At 29.6% G+C, this 16,445-nt stretch overlaps 1 protein-coding gene and 1 long non-coding RNA gene across 2 annotated transcripts; one reads left to right on the forward strand and one right to left on the reverse strand.

Moving 5' to 3' along the window:
* The first annotated feature begins 4,479 nt into the window (after positions 1 to 4,479).
* LOC113855201 lies at positions 4,480 to 6,879 on the forward strand. Its single transcript, XR_003502839.1, has 3 exons — positions 4,480 to 4,639; positions 5,281 to 5,752; positions 6,531 to 6,879. It is a non-coding gene; the product is annotated as an uncharacterized LOC113855201 (long non-coding RNA).
* Positions 6,880 to 9,593: 2,714 nt separating this feature from the next.
* LOC113855294 (putative ubiquitin-conjugating enzyme E2 38) lies at positions 9,594 to 14,185 on the reverse strand. Its single transcript, XM_027486877.1, has 6 exons — positions 14,035 to 14,185; positions 12,513 to 13,004; positions 12,353 to 12,416; positions 11,928 to 12,067; positions 11,537 to 11,848; positions 9,594 to 10,142 (listed from the first exon to the last, which is right to left on the reverse strand). Exons 1-6 carry the CDS (start codon positions 14,089 to 14,091, stop codon positions 9,804 to 9,806), a joined length of 1,404 nt encoding a protein of 467 aa, XP_027342678.1. The 5' UTR covers positions 14,092 to 14,185; the 3' UTR covers positions 9,594 to 9,803.
* Positions 14,186 to 16,445: the final 2,260 nt, after the last annotated feature.

Raw genomic sequence — 16,445 nt, forward strand, 5'->3', positions numbered from 1 at the left:
TAAATATGACATTTTATAAATAAATAATAAAAAATTGTATTTTCAATGTAAATTAATTAAATTTAATTCAAAATATAGCATAACTTCAAGCGTATCTTATGAGATAAAAAAAACTAACAAGTTTATTATGTATATTAACATTTTTATTTTTAAAAATAAAAAAACATTTACATGTTCCTGTTAAAAGAAACACAAATCAACATAAATAATCAATAAATGAAAATTGGCTCAAATTTTAATATCGGATCATTCACTCAAACTGATATGAAAAAACTGCAACCATTTAATATTGAATTTAAAATATATTGGCCTATTAAATATATGGTCAAATGATTTTTTAAGAAATAAATGTTAAAACAATAATTAGTTAAGAGAATAAAAATACATATTATATCAGAACTATGAAAATATTTAATAATTACTTTTAAATCATTAAATTTATTAACTGTAATATAGTTAAAATTTCTTATTTCTCATATCGCACTCGTTGTTGACAGCATCCATTGTGCAGTAGTATATCAGACAATGACCATCCATAACCGTCAAATTCATTCTAAGTGACACTGTGCAAGAATTGACTTGTCATTAGCTATTGCTTTGGGATTGATAAATTATTTAAGTAAATTGAGCTTAATTAAATTAAAATTAGTTTAGATCGGGTCACATATACTTACATTTTAAAACATAAAATAAACGAAAATTAAAATTAAGTTATACCAAGGAAACAACATATCAAGTTTGTTTTTATAAATTGAATTGATAAAGTAATCCAAACTTTTTTAAAAAAATATTCGGGTCAAATCAGTCCGGATCCGCTTAGACCTTTAGCTATTCTCAAATAATTTTTCTCAATTGAAATAATTTATTTTAATTCTTTAGGGCCCTAATTCTTTTGAAAGGCCCTCACAAATCTTGCACGTGGAATTAGTTTGGATGTTATACTAACTAGTAAGGAGTAGAAGAGTTTCACTTTCTAAAAGGAAAGTGAAAAAAATTAATGTACCTAATAAAGCAATTTGGCACTTGAAATTCAATCATTTTCTTATGAGAGTGAGTTAGGCTTTCAAAGAAAGTTGAGAAGTTAAGGCACTTATGGTTAAACCTTCATTATTTATCTTTTCTCCTGTGGACAAAACCGAACTGTAGTTAATAATAGTTAATGGGTCAACCTACAGAGTAACAAGCAAATGACAATTTGATCTTAACAATTGTTATGTAAAATATTTGAGAAGATATAGAAAAAATAAAAATAGAAGGAAAAAGCAGGGAAGCCAATGTAACATGTTGGAGCAATTGATGTTGAGAGGGATGTATAATTGTACCTTTGAAAGATTCTTTGGATATTTGGTTTTGGGTTCATGCATTTGCAGTGAGGAGAATGGGAAGGGAAGCAGAGTTGGGGCCACAAGAAAGGGAGATTTAACCCCCTGCCATGTGCATAATGGTCCATCTACTAATATAGCAGCTTGTAGCTTCCCACCAATCCCAGGCTGAGAAAGTGAAAACTCATTTGCACCTTATGGTGTTGCTTTAGGGGTCCCAGCATGTAGATGCACATGAAATTATCAAATGCCTTTAAGGGCATACCCTGTTTTACTTTTTACCTTTGCCCAAAACCATATGCTTCTTTGCTTCAACAATCCCCACCTCCCATGTGGTTTTCCCTTTTCCATTTTCTTCTTTTCTTCCCTTCTTCTTCTTCTTCTTCTTCTTCTTCTTCTTCTTCTTCTTCCCTTTTCCATTTTCTTCTTTTCTTCCCTTCTTCTTCTTCTTCTTCTTCTTCTTCAAAACCATATGCTTCTTTGCTTCAACAATCCCCACCTCCCATGTGGTTTTTCCTTTTCCATTTTCTTCTTTTCTTCCCTTCTTCTTCTTCTTCTTCTTCTTCTTCTTCTTCTTCTTCTTCTTCTTCATTCTACATGTTTAATGTTGAATGCAATGATTACCTTAGACAGAAACATAAATTATATTTTTATTTTTTTAGTTTAAATTGCTTTCATTTTTTAATTTTTTAAGAAGTCTCTTTTACTAATTATCAAAAATAGAATAAAAATATCTTGTATTATTAATCTGTATAATTTAATGAATAAAAAGTGTATAGGTATTTATATAAAAATAACAAATAAAATCTATAAAAAATATTATTTTCTTTCATAATTTTTTATTATATTTATATAAATTAATGATATATCACATCTTTGTTATATTTATACGAAATATTAGATAAAATGTTGAGAATAAAAAAATAATTTAAATAATTAAAAGTTATAAAAATTAAATAAATTTGATATCGGTTAAATAAATTAGAATATTCTTAAAATAATGAAGAAACTTAAATTTTTTTCAATTAAATAATTCTATATCAAATTGATAAACCTACAAAGCATATAAAACATTTCACAACCTGCGGAACGCGCGCGCGCGCGTACGCGCAACACTAATTCTACGCTCATCTTTTGCCTAATAAAAATTAACGTACAATTAATTTTGTAATTAAATAAATATTATATTAATATTAAATCGTTAGTATATAGCAATCTTTTTAATATTTATAAGTTTGTTTTTATTTAATTTTTTCAAATATCAAAATTTATAATATATAATCCTCACGAATGAATTAAAATCAGCACCAGTTTAGTGACCATTAGATAAATTATAGACGTATTTTAACAAGGTAAAACGAAAATTGCAAAAAGTGGCACATAATAGACTAAAGTGAGAATAAACAAATTAGCTATTGAGCAAAATATGATTTTTGTCTATTCATGTAAAAAGTTAATCTAAATGTCTTGTAGTGTTTAGTTGTTTTAGTGAAGAAAACGCTTGGATTGCAATTTTCCAACTATGGCTGTTTTGGATGCCTGGGAATCTCACGCCTACCAGCAGGTACTGAATTAGCTTCATCGTGTATGGGATAGGGATAGGGATAGGGATAGGCATAGGGATAGGTTTCAACACTGTCCCACATCTGGATTCGACTCGTACCAGTTTCAGACTCATCCATTCCACTTCATCTTCCACTTAACATTTCTGCAATTTTATGCTTAATTCTTACATTTTCATATTCTTTTTTACCCACTCGTGTTTAGTAATTGAATATATGTTAATAATATATTTAGAGGATACATTTATCTACTAATCATGCTAAGCTTTTTGGGTATATTATGTTTAATTTTGTGACTAATAAAACTATTGAATTAATTTTTTTTTACCATTTAAAAACTTTTAATGTCCAGTTGAGAATAGTTGCTCGCTAGTGATTAATGAAGTGTCTTTCTTGATATAAATTAAGTTGCTTTGCTTGGAGTTTTTAGGTTTGGATATTTTTTATGATTGAAACATATCTGTCGAGTTCTTATTGTTAATTGCGTGGGCGATTGTAGACTTTGATTATGGGTGTTTTTTTCTTTTTGGTTGGAACTGTTAGTTTTCAGATAGTTACATTAACTCAGTATGTATTCATTGTGTGGACTTACTCTCTATAACTCTCTGTACGTTCGGTGAAGTGCTTTTAATTAATGTAAATGTTTCTGTTCATGTAGCCCATTGAACTCACAAATTAAATAAAATTTTTATTATGTAACAATTATTTGTCAGCATTTTAGCCCTCCTTTATTTTTGATAGCATTGGCACTGTGATATGAGATAGCAAACGCTTTGGGCTTAGAAAAGGGCTTTGAGAAATGGAAAAGCCCCGAATGTGAGCTGATCCAAAACCTGACCCAATATAGTGGAACCACTTGATTTCACATTGAAATTCTTAAGAACTCGTTTAGCAAATGCATATATAAAAATAAAATAAATCAAACTTCTTAACAATAACATACAAAAGTGTTGCAGTTATTTAGACTTCGTAGAGTATTTTTGAAATTAACATTAGACCAACTCTTAAAAGAAAGAAATGATTAATCTATTGATATACTTAAAAGGGTAGTTTGCAAAAGTATTATTATTTTTGTTTGTTAAACATTATAAAAATATCATATTATTTTTATTTTATTTTTATATCAAAGATTGGCAAAAGAAATGATGATAGTTTTGTGTGGAAACAATTGAAAATTTAAAAAAAATAAATTACAATTACTATTTTTTAGACCTAAAACTTATAAAGAGCAGGGTACCTCAAAATTTAAAAAATAAATCAAACAATGTAAATTAGTTATAATTTAATCAACGAATTTGGTTATCTTTAAAAAAATAATTCAAAATTTCGTAACTTATTTCCAAAGCTGTGCACCTTCTTTATTAACTAGTTTAATATGAGATAAATAAGTCCGTGTCTTGTGTCAACATTTCACTTATATTTATAATAATAAAGGATTTTACTCTTTTTTATTTGCATGTATCAGAGAAGTAATTTAATTATTTCGATACTTATTAATAATTCCATCTTTAAAAAAATAAGAGATGCGAATAAAAGTGTTAAAAAAAAAAGAAGAAGCGAATATTATGTTGGAAAAATAAAAACACGGCAATCGTTCCTACTCGTGTGAGTTTCGTACGTAGTTCGGTTCTGTTGGTGGCGAACTATAATAAACGGTGGTCGTCCTCGTCTCCTTGCTGTAGCCATTTTCGGCGATTCAAAGCGCAAAACCATCGCAATCCTTTCAGATTTCGTGTTCTGATCTGCAATTTCGAGGTATTCAACATCGATTCCGAAATTGATTTTCTCTTCCTCTGTGATTCCTTAATGATTTGAGCTGTTTAATCTTCGTAATGATTTTGATGTCTTACGTTGATGCGTCGATTATCTCATGCTTGTTCTGTGATTTGAAATTGCATGCAACCTGGGTTCAAATCCATTTGGTTAGGGTATGTTTGAGGGGTATTTTCGTGATTCTATTTTGCATCCCAAACGTTTTCGGGCCCTTTTCCTAATCGACTTTCTATTTTACGTCATTCCTCTGTGTATTCTCTTATACTCGTTCACTTTTGTTGTTATCGAGTCAGTAATTGTGCCTTAGGTTGATGGTGATTGCTTGATTGTAAAAGATGAATATGTCGTTAATTTTGATTGTTTTTTATTTTTTAGAATTTATGCATATAGTATATATAAATCATTTGTTCTGTATCCATCATTAGTGCATTGCTTGAGGCTGTAAGTTAAAATTAATTCCCTCACCATATGTGTATGAGAAATATAAGGAATGCACTTGAAGACATTGCATGCGTATAGTTGAAGCTTATGCGTTTCTTAAGTTCGAAGATTTCATGTGGCGAGTATGCATTTTGAGCTATTTTAACTTGATTCTGACCCGACAAAAAGTATTCTTTTTGCAGTTGTGGAAGATATGAATTGGGTTCAGCGCAAGATTTACCTTTACAATGTGACTTTTGGGCTTTATATGTTGGATTGGTGGGAGCGTTGTACTTTCAGTATCCTTTATTGCACTCTCTTCTTCATGGATTTTAACTCCTTTATGTGTCTTTTACTTTGTATTATCCTGAAATGCAAAATTTTGATCGTTTCTATATATTTATGTGCGGGTTTTCTTTAAATTGTGAAACTGAAATTCATTAATTGTTGGGAACTAAGGTAGTCTGAACAGTAGTGATTTAGGTATACTCTGGTTTGAAAGACAATTGAAACCATATTAGAGAATTTTGACAAAAATGCCAAAGAATTTCTTGAATACATATGCTATCATGTCTGTTTTGATACTGCTTGGAAGAGTTCCTAAACTTTTGCAGATATTTTGGTGATTGTGTTAATGTGGTTTGTAATACGATATGTTACTCAATTCTTCAAGAGGTAGTTTATTTCCTCCCGTCTCATCTAATTTGTGACATAAATTCTTAACATGCATGCAGTTTAATGGATTATGGGGATATATATGGTTATTAAGTATTCTAATTTTGATTGCAATTATTCATGTTCATTAGGAATACTTATTACTGCAAAAAATTATCTAACAGCATATCTGACATTTCTCAACATATGCATTCATTAATCATTTTTTAAAAAACTAAAACTCTGAAATAATTTTTTTGCTTCCTAATCTCCTACATTCATCTCTATGTAAATTTTGAAAAATCATAAATACATATTTAACATCTTTACAAACTTATACAATAATATCATGAACACCATCGGTCAAAATTTTAAACACAATTGAGATTTTTGCACCCATTGTTACTTTCACTGCAGTCATTGTAAATTAGATTCAAACCAAAATAATCTCAGCAACTTACAATTCTTGGGGCACTATATTTGCGGCATCCACTTGATGTAGATCCTTTGCAGTAGTACAGTCATTCTGAGGGGCCTTTATATCCCAGTATTCAATTTAGCTCCCATTTCCAATTCTGAATATTTAAGTAAATGTAGAGTTGTAGATTCTTTGTAGGCAATACTTCAGTTCCACAGCCTGTTAATAAAGCTACATTTAAAATACTAATGCTCAATATCCTGCTATTGCAAGAGAATATCTGTGTAAATTGCAATTGAAAATTTGAAATTACTGTATGAATTTGACCTGCCTTTTTTTTTTTTTTTACCCTTTCTAAACTTATATATTTTTTAATGTCAGGTATGTTTGGTAAGAAGCAAAACGATTCTCAGGGGAAGATACCAATTTAGATTGTTATTTGGGGATCTAAATTAGTTGCAGCCGGTGTATTTGGTATAGCTGACTAGGGAATATCTTTTAGCAGTTTGATTTAGACTGACTTGGAATTTCTTTAAGCTACCCAAAATTGCTCTTCTCACACATTCTATACACCGTCATAACTCTTATTTGAACATTTCTTTGCTTATAAGTTTGTATGGGATGCCAATTGCCATTCTTTACATTGTAATAATTATTGGGATTGGGAATGTTCACTACTAAGCGTTTTGATTTTTGAACAGTTTCAAGCGTTAATGAACTAGCTTCAATGTAGACCTCCCTTTTTGTGTTTTTATTCCTTTTGCCAGTCTACTAATTCCCTGTCCTTGCAAGTTGCTTGGTCCACACTCTCTCTCTCTCCAATTGACGCTTGATAAGCAGACGATTTGGTCTTAGACTATTAACTATTAAGTTTTATAGCAATTCATGAATGTTTGTATGTTTAAATAATATTTAAAAATAAAAATAAAATATTCAAGAGATAATGATATCATTATTGTTAAATAATGATGAAATTATGTATTTTAAGAAAAAACAAATAGTAAAAGTTGTTTTTGGTTTTTAATAACAATGATTTTATTTTATAAAATGAGTATATTAAGATTTGTGAATTTGATAAAATTTTTTATGAAATGAATCGTTTGAATTAAGACACATAGTATCAACGTCTATTAATTTGATGATATATTGAAATTTAAAATTCAAAATAGGATTAATTAAATTTAACTTGCAATATTTTAAAAAAATACAATAAGGGCCATAGTTTGTGAAAAAAAAAAGAAGTCATGTAACTTGATAAAAAATGAAAAATAAATTCTGAAAGTCCTCTCATTTAATCTTTTAATTTACAAAAGTCGGATTAAAGAGAATCATATGTTTATGGAAATTACATTTTTCACCATTTTTTTATTAGTTGCATCATCCTTAAAATTGTGAAATGTATTTCAAAGAATATATCCTTATGCATAACATTTAACTTTCAAAATTTTAATTCTAGAGCACAACTACAAATATTCTAAAAATAAATCTCCAAAAAAATATTTAACATATTTTAAAATTAAAATTATAGAAAAAAACTATTAGTTTGGAAATTTAAATCCAAAATATTTTGTAAATCACTTATACAATTTTGATTTTAAAGTGCGTTTACAATTATTCCAGAAGTGTATTTAATATATTTTAAAATAAAAATAATAAAAAATATTGATACACCTACCTTATTTAAACGAGTAATTTTGGAACGACAGTTTAAAAAATTGAACGACGACGATAATAATAATAATAAGAACTCAAAAAAACATTTCATAAATGGGTTTGTCATTACTTTGATGCTTAGCTTTATAGTGGAGTCTGGTAGTGCACGACAGCCCCAAAGGTTTTCATATCTTATCGTATCATATTTTAATATTTACTTATTGAAAATTCATCTCAGAAACTATCGATTCTATCTTTCAAGAATGACCAAATTGTACCTTAATTTAACTCAAACAGACAATAATGCTTTTATAATTATTTAACTCACGCTCTAATCTGTGAAATTATGAGGATTAGTCACTGTAATTTTAATCCTAAATTTTACAAAAGAAAATAAATATTGTTTAGGTATTGTGTTGTTTTTACTGTCATTTTGTAAAAACAAATTAAATGAAATAATTGTGGGACCTACCAAAAAAAAAAAAAACTTCTCTATGAAATTAAATAATATTCGAGATTATATCTAATCAGGTACTTGTCTACTTGTTCGATCTATGTAATTGCAGTAGGCTTATTTGAAGCAATTTTGTTATATCCTCCTACATATTCTTTTAGTAATTCTCCTATTTATAAAATAAGTGTTGAAAAATATGATGTGAATTCATTTATTATTTATTAATTTTTTCATTTAGTATTTTAGAAAATTTATATGCATAAAAGGTAAGAGAATTTAGAATTATTCTTTGAAAATTAGGAAGGAATCCTCCTTCAAGCTCCTTGTAACTGAACTCACGCTTGATGCAGAGCCATAATATGTGTTCATGCTTCAATTTGTGCCTAATGGGATCATTTTAATTGAATTCAGATCGTGTGCCTACTCAAAACTCAATGCTACACTTAGCAACACAAAAATAATACGCATCATCTGCATTTCAAAATAGAATTCTTCGGTTGGGTTTTTGACAAGTGGGCAAAACATAATTTAAGGTTCTATTTGATGTTACCCATTTCAATAGGAAAAAAAAATTAATCATTTTTTATTCTCGTGTTCTATTCTGTTTATTTTTTAAAATACAACAAGCGTATAATAAAATTCTTATTTTATTCTGCTTTGCTCTAAAATGCCTACCAAACCAATTAAACAAGTCAAAAACTTTAATATTTGGAAATATTTTAATTTAAATGAGATATGCATAATGATTTGTGTAAAATCTAAAAGCATATATTTAAAACAATAAAAATTTGTATAATCAATTATGAGTTTAAAATTAAAATGAAAAAAGAAATTGAAAGATTCAACTATTTTTAAAAGGGTGAGCTCTAATTTAATACCCGAGTAAATTGTTAGAAATTATAGCTACACTAATTGCTCTTTTCAGCATAAAAAATATAAACTTTTTTATTTTAACCTTTTTAAAAACATTATCTAATCATCCTAAAAAAAGACCAATAGTGTATCTGTCATTAAATTTTATTACAGCCACGATATACTTTAAATCAAATCAAGGACGAATATATCTTTAGAAGCATTGTCCATGTTTTGAAACGTATTGTAAAATATGACATCCAGATTAACAGAGCTTTTGGTTTATAGTAACAAAATGTATGGATAAAGCTGTTGACACAATAGTGCGAAACACATGCTACATACAAACGTGCGGATTGTAGAAACAGTAATTACATGCATTTTATCAAAGGAATGAGTATCAAGCAATGCTTTACAGAGGAAATTTTCTGTGGTGTCCAATATAAAATGATATTTTGGGAAAACTATCATCTACACGGCAATCTAATAATAATATTAACATTTTATTGAAGAAACATGCAAAATATAAGAAACATGGAACCATCTTTTGAAAAGTTAGACTAGCATGTCAATTTTTACAACTAGGGGTTATAATCAGCAATGAGAATCTGGATGTGGGACATAAAAATCACCACAAAAAGAGAAGAAAAAGATACCCACTACCCATCATTCACAGCAGAAACAACCTAGGACCTTCAGAACTGGGTCAACGTTGTTGAGCCAGATTCTACCTTGTAGACATCTAAATTTGAAGTAGCCACACTAGATAAATTATAAATTTCAGGAGATCGAAACTCATCACAGTCTGTGGAGCCATTTTTGGTGAAAAATGCAATAAGAGTATTCATCATCCTACTCACAGCTGACTGGAATTCCTTTTGGCTGTTAGTCGTAGTACTATTGCCGCCGCCACTACTTTGAGCTAGATTATGTACAACAGACCCAACCGCAGCCCCCTCGACATACGATTTACATGCTGTTAGTATGTTATATGCTCGTCCTCGGAAATGCCCCGCGACCAAGTCCTCAAAGTGCTGCACATGAAGGAAATCTTAAGATAAATAAGATTATGATTTAGAAAGTTCTTCAGGCTCTTAATGCATCCACATAGACAATTAAACTTATAGTATTAGCTATATATATATATATAATCAGGAAAGTACAGAGAATAATCTATGAACAAATAAAGCTACAAACCAGCTCAAGTGAAACAATGAAATAAGTTAGAAAGTGATAGTTCACAAGTATTCTGCATTTCCTGTTTATTCATCAAAGTAGGAGGTCCTAATATCCTGGAATTTGCATATAATAATTAATACAGTGAAATTCACATTAGCTCCTTTCATTTTACTTATTAGAAGTGTCAGCATTCTGGTACAGTGGTACCTTAATGGTTTTTGGCCAGTGGCCAAAAGCATCTTCTTGTGGCAGAAACACTATGTTTCATGTCACGAGGAGTATCTATGTGGAGCTTTTGCACTTTTTATTGCAGCAAGTTTGGAAATACCAGAAATTTTCACAGTAACATAATACAGCCTCACTGCAAACACCCATTACTTTTTCTGCTCTCCTATGCTCCACATTTTTTTTCCTGCCAGTTTTACATCTTTGATCTGTACCAAATTTTGTTATCTTCCTACCTGCCTCTATAATTTCCTAGGCCAAACCATTTTCGACAATCTTCCTTATCCCATGTCAAGTAAAAAAGCACATACATTATACACTATTTTCTGGTCTAATCAAGGTTTACCACTGCGAATCCACCTCACTATCTTATTTTCAGTATATCATTTCTATACAAGATCTCTTAATATTCCTTGTGATTCTTCTATTTCTTCTACATTTAGTGGCAATTATATTTTTCAAATTTTGAAAACCAAAATTTTCAGTTTTGAATATAAATAATTAAAAACGATTATTATTCACAATTATATATAATATGATTTTGTATAGCAGAATGATTCCATGAAGAAGCTTTACATAATTCTAATCACTGCAGCTATTTTAATTTTTCTAAAGATTTAACTTAGTTGTTCATCAATAAAAAGTTATCTCAGCTCAGGATTCAGATACATGGTTGACTACATAACAGGAGATGCATTATTCAGCTCTGAAAATCTGTTGCCTGTTTAGTGACAATAGAATCCTCTTCTCTCCATAAGTTTTTTATATCTAGTCAAATTTTAATTTATAAATTCATAATATACATGACAAAATATCTAAAATCCTGAAACAGATATTTTATTGTACAGATTCAAGTTATTGAGTCAAAACAACAGAATATTAAAAGTGGGCAAATCCATCAATCACCTAACTATGAAATTCGTCTCAGAATCATAACAATTATTGGAAAAATAAGATATCAAAATGATCAAGACAAAACTATATGCCAAGAATGAAGAATCAGATATTGTTCTAGTCAACGTACTTTTGGGGGTTTACGCAGAGTATACATCATTGTCTTCAAGGATAAAATAAAAGTATTCTCATTGTACTCCTTAGATCTTCTTTGCCCCTCTGCACCAGAATATGTTGATATATAACCAGGCTCATTAAAAAAGGGCTTCTCATTTAGAATCAGAGCTTGTATTGAAACCAAGACTTGTAGCATGGTTGATTTTTCAGGGATCCAGTTTTCGCTATTCCTACCATGCCAAGTGCCCAAAAGACTAAGGCAGACTTTTCCACATTGATATAAATTTGGATTTAGCCTTAAGCCACCTGAGTGGTAGTGAACTTTCTGCAAAAGATAATTCAATTTTATATTGTGCACAGTACAAGACACATCTGAAAACATGTAGAAAATAGATGATACATACCGGTGGACCTGCAGGGTAGGTAGAAGGAAAGAGGCAATCAAAAAAGAAAAGACCATCATGGTATGGGGTGCCTTGAGGTCCAATAATGACTGCCCTTAGAAGCTCCATCCTAGATTCACTAACTCGCACAAAGATTGTCTCTGTAAAATATGTCTGTGAGATACATAATACATATACAGGTAAAGGTGATTGAAAATGATAGCAAAATATTATAAAGGTAGAATTTCATGTTTCACCACAATGGTAGAAGGTTGGACAGCAAGAAAAGAGGTTGGATAATGGTATACCTTTACCCGGAAAAAGATTTTAATGATGGTAAGTGTCATTAGCAAAACTGGGGGGATGCAATAGGGAGGCACTTCAAAAAAATGTCTCGGGGTAGGGTCAAAACAGCAATAAATGTTATCTTAGGAGAGAGATTTTACCTGGCAGATTTTCCTCCAAAATTTTCCATTCCTCTTGGATTTTTTTGGCCCAGTTTTTAGGCTTCTGTGACATTTAAAAAGGGCACGATTTTATTCAATCAGGTACATAAAATATAAGTATGCAGATGCAACCTAAAAAAAGTTTCTTAGTATTTATCACCTGTGACTCTGAAGTGCCCTCCTTATCGTAGTGATGATCAGGAAAATAATCAACAGTATCTAATTGCTTAAATTGTCGAAACTTGTTCATGACTGAATCTTCAGTTTCCTCTGATTTTCCCTTGGAACTAGATTCTGTACGGGCAAAAGCAATATCTTGCTTGCATTCACTAGAAGAAATATCCTTCAACCAAGGCAGTGCTGCCTCTACCCCAGGAGGCAAATCCACACTGTCAAATTGATCCTGCATATTTAAATAATCATCTTCATAGATGTCATCATTGAAGTAAAAATCAGAAACGTAATCAGGATCTTCATCTGCATCATCATCATCATCAATCATATCCTCGTCCTCTTGACAAGAAATATCAGAATTGGAACCATTTTGATTGTTTGAATTCAGTGATCCCGAGGTACAGCTTTTGCAGAGATCACCACTACCAGATGTTTCTCCCACACTCATAGAATTTCCATGATCACTGATCAAATCATCCTTGAAAAGAGAAAAAAAAAAAAAAACAAATAAAAGTTAAAATCGGTGCAAAGCTAAAGGTATGCTAAGCATGTGGGTTCATCACCAAGCAAAAAAAATCAGGATAACTCCATCGTTTTACACTGCAACCTATGTCAACCTTTTCACGCTAAAGGTATACTTACTGAGATTAAAGTTTGGGGGCATTGGAAATTATGCAGTAAACAATGTGATTCATCTGTAGTTAACAATTCATAGGCTATGAAATCAACTCACACAAATTTTAACGGGAAGGAGGTAGGGAGAAGACAATCCGTTATCCATGAACTTAACTAGTAGCAACCAGTTATTCAGTATAGAATCATACCCAAAATGAGCAAGTCTGTAACTGGCACTCAAGTAAAACTCTGGAATCCAGTTTCACAGCCTTTTTTTTTTTATAGAAATAGCAGAAATCTAATAAAAGCTTAGACAAATATATCCATGGCCCCAAATCAAATGCACTAACAAACACGTTTTCAAAGTCAGAGTCTTTCTTTGGCTATTTCAAAGATGATGGCAGGGTCTAAGAAAAAAGAGGAAGTTTTATGGCATTTTAAGCTTTGTTCCCTCCCACATTAGCAAATATTGCTGTTATGCTGTACAATTCTAAATGAAAGCATTTCTATTGTTGGGTTGCAAAGCAGCCAGAAATCAATACACCAGATGCCCAATATAATAACCCAAAACGTGAAAAACTATAAGAATTAAACCAAGGGATAAAATATCTTTACACAAAGGGGCTAAAAAAACACCGACCCAGTTCCAGAAAAAGAGAGAGAAATCCATAAGCTTGCAAAATTGAAACGATCAAGGATGAAAGTCAAAATCCAAAAGGGCACACGACGAGAACAAAACAATAACAAAAATATAAACCCATAAAGCATCAAACTTTACTCATAATCCAACCAAGAAAAGCACGACGGAGGCTAACGATCAAACCAAATTCCAAACAAAGAATGAAGAGAAAAAAGGGAATCTTTTCGAAGAGAAAATTGGTGAAAGGGAAAACCTGTTCCTGCTTTCTTTTCTTCATCCCAGAATTCTGAGGGTTCTCTTGAAGATCCATATGAATCAAAGGCTGAACCCCCACGACACAGAAAAGAGTAGAGAGAGGTAGCCCCCAAGTGCAAAACAAAAAGACACTCTTACACTCCCAAAGAAAGAAACAAAAACTATTGTTATTATAACCTATTTATTTAACCCACAATCCAATTAGAAAGAAAAAAGGGAGCATAACATTATTATTTATTTATTTATATAAAGTATAATATAAATACATGTAATATTATTACATGGGAATATTTTAAAATTCATTTACTATAATTTTAAAATTATAGCCATTCATATCATATATAATTTTTATGTTCGTATAACATAATATTTAATAAAAAAATTAGTAGCACATTTGTTGTTATTATTTAACAGTTATTAAAATGATAACTATATTTTTAATAAATTTTAACTAATAATTAAAGGTGGGTTAAAAAAATATTTTTAACACTCTTTAATATTTAATTAATGAAAATTGGTTCAAGTGATATTTTTAAAAAATATATATATCTTAAATTTAAATTTCTTATAAAAAGAATTAAGCCCATCATAATATGAATAATTTTCACTCCCATAAAATTACTTTTTGTAAATGATATATGTGATTTTAAAAGCAATATAATATTAAATAAATCTGTCAACAGCTAATAAAATATCAGATAAAATTAGATTTGGCATCTCTCATTCACCTTAAAACAAAAACCAAGAAAACTTCCAGATGATAATCAGAAAATTAAGAAAACAAATATTAATAAAATTGCAGTTTGTTTGTTGTATATATAGTGTTAGTAGTTAATTTTATCTTTAATATTTATTTTTATTTAAAGTGGAATTATTATTTTAAAGAACCTAATCTGAATAAATATTATAATTTGATTAATCTTAACAAAAATGTGAGTACAAAAACATTGATGGAAGGTTGTTTATAGTAAGGTGGGTTTGCCAACGAGGAAATGAGTGTGTGTGCAGTTGGCGCCTTTGTCTTGTGATGACATTGACACATACCATTTACTCTGTTCCTTCAGTGGTTCATTATATTATACGGCATGATCCTGTTTAAACACTACGCTCAAACATGTGATTGGCTGTATAAAATGCACGTGGGGTAATGCACATGTGTATATGGTGCAGGTCAGTGTAGTGGATAACTGCCCTCGGGTGTTGACCTCGGAGTCTCGGAGGTACCATAGATACGATGTGCATATAATAATAATTATAGTTTATTGAAATTTCTCATTCGGCTAAATAGAGAGATTCAGCAAATGAACGCTGGAATTTTCATTTTGGAAATTTCTTCTGTTTCAAGTTTTAACTATGTGTCATTTAAGAATGATATATTATGCCGTTACGTATTACTTTTATATTTATAAATCTTTTTAGGAATTAAATGAAAATGTATTACAACTTTTATATTTTAAGATGATATATATATATATTTTATGATTGAATTTAAATAATTAAAAATGGTGAAGTTTTATTAAAAAATTCTATATAAAATATAAAAACCAAATAATTTTAATCAAATCTTAATGTTATTAATTATATAAATTCCATCTTAAAAAATATGTATAAAAAGTGCTACCCCATTCGTATAATGTTTTTCCCAGTATATACAGAATAAATGTGATTGCCATTTACTGATAAAATAATTTTTTTATCTTTTGATAGGATATCATTATATATTAAAATGTGGTAACTATAACTAGATAATGTTATTATCATGTGGTTTAGTGCATTATCCGTAAATATTGTAAATAATTTATGCCAATAATTTTTATGAGTATAGCATCATTACTTGTGTGGTTTATATGTAAAAAAAAAATCTCTTATTAAAAATAAAAATATTTCTCAAAATTATAAATGGGACAAGTGATGCTATTTGAATGACTGATTCACTTTTAATGTTACTTTGAATCATAAAAATTTATTAAATATTCTTGTAATAATTTGAATCCAGTATAGAAGTGAACTCATTTTAAAAAAATTATCAACAATTAAAATATTCTTAGTTTGGTCCTTTTTTTTAATTTTATTTTGATTCTTTAACTTTTAAAAATATTTAAATAAATACTTTTTTTTAATTAAAAGTATTAATTCTTTTAAAATTTATTGTTCAAATTTTTTTCTCCTACAACTTTACTTATTCAACTAATTCTCTGTACCTTTCTTCTCCTTTTATTATATTTTCTCTTCCAATATCTCTTCTTTTACTTTTCCTCTTTCTTTTCTTTTCTTATTCTCTTCTTATCTTTGTTCATGCTTCTACAATTTATTTTCCTCCAATTCAAACTCCAGCGAACATGAAGAGAAAATCTCGAAACCAAGGTCATTGTCTTACTTCTCTCCTCCTATGACACGGACTTAACCAAA

The sequence above is a fragment of the Abrus precatorius genome, unplaced genomic scaffold (genome assembly GCF_003935025.1).
Source record: "Abrus precatorius isolate BTA unplaced genomic scaffold, Abrus_2018 Scaffold11, whole genome shotgun sequence".
Classification (NCBI taxonomy): Eukaryota; Viridiplantae; Streptophyta; class Magnoliopsida; order Fabales; family Fabaceae; genus Abrus; species Abrus precatorius.